The sequence below is a fragment of the Dipodomys ordii genome, unplaced genomic scaffold (assembly GCF_000151885.1).
Source record: "Dipodomys ordii isolate 6190 unplaced genomic scaffold, Dord_2.0 Scaffold61, whole genome shotgun sequence".
In the NCBI taxonomy this organism is placed as follows: Eukaryota; Metazoa; Chordata; class Mammalia; order Rodentia; family Heteromyidae; genus Dipodomys; species Dipodomys ordii.
In genome coordinates, this window is record NW_012267277.1 from 10,354,538 (window position 1) to 10,362,175 (window position 7,638).

Here is a 7,638-nt window from a genome sequence, read left to right on the forward strand (position 1 = left end):
TCATGGGGCCTGAACTCTGGGCACTGTCCCTCAGCTCTTCAGCTCAAGGATAGCACTCTACAGATTGAGCCACAGCACCACTTCCGGCTTTTTCTGCTTATGTGGTGCTGAGGAATCGAACCCAGGGCCTCATGTGAGGCAAGCACTCTACCACTGAGCCACCTTCCCAGCCCCTCAGGCTGGTTTTAAATGGTAATTCTCAGATCTTAGCCTCCTGAGCACTAGCCTTACAGGTGTCCAGCACTGGCTCCTGCTGAGGATTTCATTTTTTGCCCTGTTGCTGAATTTGAGGGTCAGAGAGGTCAAGTGACATTCTTGAGAATGTCACTCACCATCTGTAAACAGAGGAGCCAAGACAGAACAGCTGCTTTCCCCTGGCACTGCTGGCCTCCATGTGACCAAGACAAAGGTGCCCATGTGCCATTAGCCCCACTGCGCTCCCTGGCAGGGACTGTGTCTGTCTGAAGGCTCCTGAGCGGTCACTTATCATCCTCCCAGCTGGACCAGTGCCTGCCAGAGCCCTGAGCACTCAGACACTTGGCTGTGCCAGTGGGGGGCCTACCAGCCCTTGCAGTGACCCCTGTCCTTGTGTGTTCCCAGGGTGAGCTGTACAAGGGCCTTGCTGACTGCTTGGTGAAGACCTGCCGGCAAGAGGGTCCTCTGGCACTCTACAAGGGTCTGGGCCCTGCCTATCTGCGACTGGGACCTCATACCATCCTCAGCATGCTTTTCTGGGATGAGCTACGGAAACTGGCCAGGAAGACCCAACACCAAAGCACCTAGGCCTGACACTGGTCAGACCCCTACCTCCTGACACAGTCTGGCACTTGGACAGAGGACATGGCTTGCTCCAGTAGGACCAGCCACAGACTCAGGCCCAAGGCCCTACAAACAGATTGGGAGAGAGTGCAGACAACCCCAGGCTCCACTCTAAGCCTTCAAATCCCTTCTCTGTCTTGGGTCACTGATTCCCAGCACCTTGCTTGTTATCATAGTAACAGCTGTGGCTGGAACAGCATCATGAGCTGAGTGACTCTGTATCAGTTCTAATGTGATGCTAAAATCCTCTTTGACTACAAAGAAGCTGAGGCTTAGCATGGCACAGCCCTGGCCAAAGCCACACAGCTTTCAAGTGGCAGGACAAGGGCATTACTATACCAGGACCATGGGGCTGGGTGTCCCTTAGGGGGTACTGTCCACACGAGGAGCCCCAAGGATTCCCCGGTGAGGCCGTGAGGTCTTCCATGGCTGCCCTGACTGGAACTACAGAAACGGTTCTCACATTCAGGAGGCTGGAAGTCTGAGATCCAAGCATTCGGGAGGGTTTGTTTAGTTTCATTACTTTATAGCATGCTAGGCATATGCTGTGCCAGCCCAATGTCCTACTGTGTTCTCTCCTGACCTGTGTGTATGTAGGTCCCAGCTGTTTCTTAGCAGCCCAGGTAGGTACTAGTAGCTCACACCTGTAATCCTAGCTAACCAAGAGGCTGAGCTCTGAGAATCAAAGTTTGAATCTAACTGGCACAGACAAATTGGGGAGACTCATCTCTGATTAGCCAGCAAAAAGCTGGAAGAGATGTAACTCAAACTCAAGTGATAGAGCACCAGCCTTAAGCAAATAAATAAATGCTAAGGGGCAGCATGAGACTCTGGTTCAAGCCCCACTACTGGTACAAGAAATATGAAAAGCTTAACAGTCATGTTGGACCCGGGACCTCATGTTAACTGACAGGCCATTTCCTATCTCTAGTGGGGCAGGACTGGGCTTCAGTACTTCATCTGTCGTTTTTGTTTTTTTTTTTTTTGCTAGTCCTGGGCTTGAACTCAGGGCCTGGGCACTGTCCCTGAGCTTCTTTTGCTCAAGACAGCACTCTAGCACTTGAGCCACAGAGCCACTTCTGGCTTTTTCTGTTTGATACTGAGGAATCAAACCCAGGGCTTCATGCATGCTACACAAGCACTCTACAGACACTAAGCCATATTCCCAGCCCTCAGCACTGAATTTGAGAGGACACAGTTCAGCTCAGACACTACCCAGGGTTTTTTTTTTTTTTATTGAAGACCTACTGGTGACCCAGAGAATAGAAGGCAGAGTCTAGTAAGACTCCATACTGCAGCCACACCCCACCATGGGCTACTTTAGAAAGCTGGAGTTAAGTTTTGCACTACAGAGACACCAAGCAGGACAAGGCCAGCTCAGGGTCAAGCAGCTTTTCCCCAAGGGTGAGGAGCTGTTCCCAGAAGCAACCCCCATGTACACTCCAATAAAAGTGTTTTTTTTTTATTTTTTACTTTTGTTTACTTCTGTGTCTCTTCTGTACTTAGCTGCTCTCGTGAAACCTCATCCTAGCTCTGGCTCTTTCTGGGAAAGAAGGGAGGGTGGAGGACTGGAAAGGTTTCCAACAGCCAGCCCTACCTCATCTGGCCAGGTGAGGCCTGCCACCTAGTGGGCGATGGAAGAATGTAAGCGCGAGGTCACAGCGCCCCTGCAGTGACCTCAGCTGGGGGAAGAGTCCAAACCTGCCCACTGGCTGGAAGCAGACTCGAGCCTGACAGCTGGCCATGGGAGAATCCAGACCTTGGGCTGAGGGCAGAGCCTGATCTCGGTTTGGGAGAGATGTAGGACAAAGCCTGGCCGCTGGGTGCTAGATGGCAGAACCTGACACCAGGCAGTGGGAGGCCTCAGGCCTCACGTGGAGAGAGCAGACCCTGACCTCGGGCTTCATGGAGCCCCTCGGACAGAGCCTGGTGTTCCGCTAGGGGAGACCCTTACTTCACCGCGAAGGACAGACCACACCTAGGCTGAAACTGCGCAGGACCGGCATAGGTGGGCTTCAGAAAGGAGTGTGAGGCTCAAAACCCTGAGGGAGGAGAAAGAGGTGGACGCCGGACTTGAGTAGGACAGAGGCCCATAGACACCCCTGTGCCTACCGCCCACATTGGACAGGGCAGGGGGGGCAGCCAGGGGCCCTGAACCCCAGCCTGGGCCTTCCTTCCCACAGCCCTCAAGGGTTAAGGCCCCTGGCTCCCCCCACTTGGCCTTTGACCTCTCCTGGCTCCTCCCCACTGCCAGTCCCCATACCTTTGCCCAGTGACATCACTAGGTCTTGTCCCTGGGCCGAACTAGCTGGTGGCTGGGGCCGGTCCCGGCTGCCATGTTCTCCCTGCTGTCCCTCTCTGCCTGGCTCCCCAGCCTCCCATCCCTGGAATGGGGCTCCAATCTCCTGGACAGCCTCCTGCAAGGTGAGTGCCCTCTCCATTCCCGCCTGGGCCCGGCCCCTGTCGGGTGGGCGTGGCAGGTCCCTCCCACGTGGGCTCCCCCTATCCACATGGCCCTGAGCTAACCTGTGCCTGCACCCACACTCCATGCCTCCACCTGCGGCGGCCTCCTGGCCTCCTCTGGCCCTGCCTGCCCCGTCCCAGGCCTGGTGGGAGCATTTGGAGTCTCGGTTCTGAGCAGCGTCTTGAAAGTGTACTTCTTCGTGGGCTGTGCCAAGTGAGTGGGGGGGGGAGGGGGATATGAAGGGGGAGGGGGTCCTGTGGGGACCCTGGCCTCTCTGGGGAGTGCTGGGAGGAGCACGCCTCCCCTGGTGGGTGGCTGGGCCCCCCCCCGGGGGGGTGCTGGCACCTGCTTCCTACAGTGCCCCCTCCCCACGGTGTCCCCTCCCCACAGTGCCCCCCAGCGGCAGCCTGAGAAGGAGCGCCTGCGGGCGCAGTGGGCCTGGCTGGAGCCCGTGCACCTGGTAGGGCTGGCCCTGATCCTGACGGTAGTCGGGGCCCGGGTGGCCGCCCTGGTGGTGCTGGAGTTCTCCCTCCGGGCTGTGTCCACACTGCTGTCCCTGAACAAGGTGAGAGCACAGGAGTGGACTGAGGAGGATTGTTCACTGGAGCCCCTTCCTCCCTCGGGTTCAGACCAGGAGCAGTTGCCTATTCCCTGGGTTGTCGAGGGTTAAGTCACATCTGCACTCCCAGCAGATACCAAGAAAAAGAAACTGGATCTGGATACCAAGCTTCCCAAAGCCAGGCTTGGAACATCATTCATTCATTCATTAATCAGCATTCATTAATCCCCACAGCCTGACTGGGGATTAGTGGCTCAGGCTTGTAATCCTAGCTACTCAGGAGGCTGAGATCTGAGGTACCAGGCGCAAAGCCAGCTCCAGCAGGAAAGTCTGTGAGGCTCTTTTTTTGTTTTCTTTTTTGGTCCAGTCGTGGGGCCTGAACTCGGCCTGGGCACTGTCCCTCAGCTCTTCAGCTCTAAGGCTAGAGTTCTACCTCTTGAGCCACAGCGCCACTTCTGGCTTTTTTCTTTTTTTGCTTATGTAGTGCTGAGGAATCGAACCCAGGGCCTTAGGCATGCAAGGCAAGCGCTCTACCACTGAGCCACCTCCCCAACCCAAGTCTGTGAGACTCTTATCTCCCATTGACTGCCAAAAAAAAGCCAGGAGTAGAGCTATAGCTAAATAGTAGAGCTCCAGCCTTGAGTGTAAAAGCTAAGTAAGAGCATGAGGCTTGAGTTCAAGCCCTGGTATACCCACACAGCACGCTCATGTGTGCACGCCCCCACACACACACATAGTCCCCATGGCCATAGGAGCAAAGGGCTTGATGTGATCTTTTGTTCTAGGTAAGGAAACTAAGGCTCAGCCGGAGCCCACAGTCAACAGCCAGCAGGGATGGAGTCTAGGAGGTTTTTATTTTAAGACAAGCTTTTTTTTTTTGTCCTGGGGTTTGAACTCTGGGTCTGGGCACTGTCCCTCAGCTCTTCAGCTCAAGGCAAGCGCTCTACTACTTGAGCCACAGCACCACTTCCGGTTTTCTGGTGGTTTATTGGAGTTAAGAGTCTCATGGACTTTGCTGCCAGGGCTGGCTTTGAACCGAGATCCTCAGATCTCAGCCTCCTGAGTAGCTAGGATTATAGGCGTGAGCCACCAGCACCCAAGCTGAGACAGGCTTTTTTTTTGTTATTGTTCTGGGGCCTGAATTTTGGGTCTGGGCTTTTATACTCAAGGCTAGTCCTCTACCACTTGAGCAATAACACCACTCCTGGGTGTGTGTGTGTGTGGTTTAATGGAGAAAAGAGTCTCCCAGATTTTCCTGCCTTGGGTTGGCTTCAAATTGTGATCCTCAGATCTCAGCCTCCTAAGTAGCGAGGATTACAGGAGTAAGGCATCAGTATTTGGCCAGACAGGCTCATGATCTGTAGCCTGGGCTGGCCTTGACCTCATGATCCTTTTTCCTTAGTGCTGGGATTACAGGTATACCCATCCCAACAACTTGAGTTTGAAGCCAAGTCTTCTGGGCTCTGATGGTCATCCTCCAGGAGTCAGATGGGCAAGTGGAAACCCTCCACTAGGGCCCATCCCAAAGTCAGGGCTCCCCCTCTTTGGAAGGCTCTCCAGGTCCTTCAGCCCCCCCAGCCTCCTGCAGTGGAGCCTGTGTGACATGACAGCCCCCAGCAGCCGCCTCTCCCACAGGGCCCTGGGAACACAGAACACCTGAAGCTCTACCTGCTGTGCCAGTACTCACTGGGCTGCGGCCTGAGCTGCGGGCTGAGCTTCCTGCAGGAGGGCGCCCCTCACCGCACACTGAACCTGCTGCTGAGCCTGGGGCTGGCTGCACTGCTGGGCTCCAGTGCCCAGCGCCTCCGCCGCCACGTCTTCTGTCTTTACGAACTGCACAGCAGCCAGAACTACTGCGGGGTCTGCCTGGGCCTGCTGGCCGGTGCTTACCGTCTCCCCAGGCTGCTGGGCCGCTCTCTGGCCGTGGCCTTTGCCGTGGGTGACCTGGCAGCCGTGGCCCTCATCAACCGGGACTTCCTGAGCACCTCAGAGGCTGTGCGTTTCTGGACACCACTCACCATCTGCTATGCACTGCTGGTCATCTACATGCAGGGTGAGGGCCAAGAAGCTGCATGCTCCCGACTGGTGGTCACAGCCCACTGTTTGCCCCAGGCTCAGACCCCAGCTCTGCCATCCTGGTCTGGGACAGACACAGTCTGGTGGGGCATTTCAGAGCAGCTGGAGTTGCCCATGTGCAGCATACACCAGTATACCCAAAGGGCATGGGGTAGAGGTGTTGGGGAAGGCTGGCCACATTCTTAAAGACCCCATTGATCAACCAGGCTGGGCAGTGTGATGAGAAACCACTGCAGAATCCCAAGCAGGAAAAGGGATCTGGTTAGATGTGGCGTCTGGGATAAGCCACCTGGCTGCAGAGTAAGGATGGGGTGGGAGCTGCAGGACCAGGCAGAAAGAACAGCAAGTGCAAAGGCCCTAAAGTGGGAATGCGCTCAATATGTCCAATGAGCAAAGAGGAAGTGTAGGAAGCAGCGGGGAATGAGTCAGCTACAAATTGGAAGTGGCTCAGGCCACAGCAAGCAAGACCTTGCATGTCAGTATAGAGAGAAGTTTGGATTTTACTCTAAACTCAACAGGAAGTCCTGGGAGGGTTATAAACAGGGGAACAGCTTCATCTGGTTGATATGGCTAAAAGGTCACTAGCTGATCAGTAGCGACTGGATTATAATGTCAGGAACAGAAGCCAGGTGAGCATAATGGCACTTGCCTGTATTCCCAGCACTCAAGAGCTAGAAGCAAGCATGAGCTTGCATTTGAGGCCAGTCTAGACACAGGTAGAGAGATCCAATTCAAAGAAATGAAAAAACCATGTGGGGTGCTGGCCGCTCACACCTGTAATCCTAGCTATGCAGGGAGGCTGAGATCTGAGGATCACTGTTTAAAGCCAGCCTGGACAGGAAAATTGGTGAGACTCTTTATCTCCAATTAACCACTAAAAAGCTAAAGTACTAGCCTGGAGCAAAAAATCAGATTAGAGCAATGCCAAGACCCCAAGTTCAAGCCTGAGGACTGGGGGCATATGCATAGAAGAAAACAATAGAAGCCAGGAGCCATGAGAGGCTTTGGAGAGAGGAAGGTGGAAGGGACAAGGATGTGGTGTAGGAGCGTGGGACTTCTATTAAGCTTTGGTGAAGTGGCTGGGTGATCAGCAAAGGTTTGTACAGCCAGAGGCACCAGGGCTCAGGCCTCACCCAGCAGAGTAAGGCCTCCTGGGAGGTAGGCCTGGGCTCCCCGTGCTGCTCAAAGAAGAACTGGGTTGAGGAGGGCAGGGAGGAAGGCTGGGAGCAGGCTGGGCAGCTAAGAGGTCCAGGCTGGCTCAGCCAGGCCTGGGTATGGCAGTGGTCGGTAGTGACAGGTGGGGCCTGTCTTGTAGAAGAGCAGCGGCATCAGCGCTTCAGCCTGCAGAGCCAGGTCCAGACAGTTCTTGTGCGTATGGGTGGCCTCTTCGTGCTGCTGCTGACTGTGGGCCGCTGGCTGGACCTCCTGGGCATCCTTGTCTCCCTGCTGGGTGAGCTCTGGTGCCTGCTGGGCGTCCATATCCTGCTGGACCTCTGCCAGATACAGGTGGGCACCCTCCTCCATATACTCCCCAGAATCTACACCCAAATCTTTGTCTCCCTCTTTCTTTTTCTCTCTTTTCTCTCTCTCTCTTTCTTTCTTTTTTTTTTGGGTCCGGTCGCGGGGCCTGAACTCTGGGCCTGGGCGCTGTCCCTCAGCTCTTCAGCTCAAGGCTAGCGCTCTACCACTTGAGCCACAGAGCCACTTCTGGCTTTTTTCT

At 55.1% G+C, this 7,638-nt stretch overlaps 2 protein-coding genes across 3 annotated transcripts in view; both read left to right on the forward strand.

The window, feature by feature from the left end:
* Slc25a34 (solute carrier family 25, member 34) overlaps positions 1-1,619 on the forward strand; it is an 11,484-nt gene extending 9,865 nt beyond the window's left edge. For both annotated transcript variants that reach the window (XM_013022295.1, XM_013022296.1), the window contains one exon: positions 601-1,619. In XM_013022295.1, coding sequence (XP_012877749.1) covers positions 601-783 — 183 coding nt within the window. In that variant the 3' untranslated portion in view covers positions 784-1,619. The remainder of the gene's footprint in view (positions 1-600) is intronic.
* Positions 1,620-3,155: 1,536 nt separating this feature from the next.
* Tmem82 (transmembrane protein 82) overlaps positions 3,156-7,638 on the forward strand; it is a 20,818-nt gene continuing 16,335 nt past the window's right edge. Inside the window, 6 exon segments of the mRNA XM_013022224.1 lie at positions 3,156-3,243; positions 3,424-3,496; positions 3,674-3,848; positions 5,478-5,895; positions 7,234-7,424; positions 7,427-7,472. Of these exon segments, the coding sequence (XP_012877678.1) occupies positions 3,156-3,243; positions 3,424-3,496; positions 3,674-3,848; positions 5,478-5,895; positions 7,234-7,424; positions 7,427-7,472 (991 nt within the window).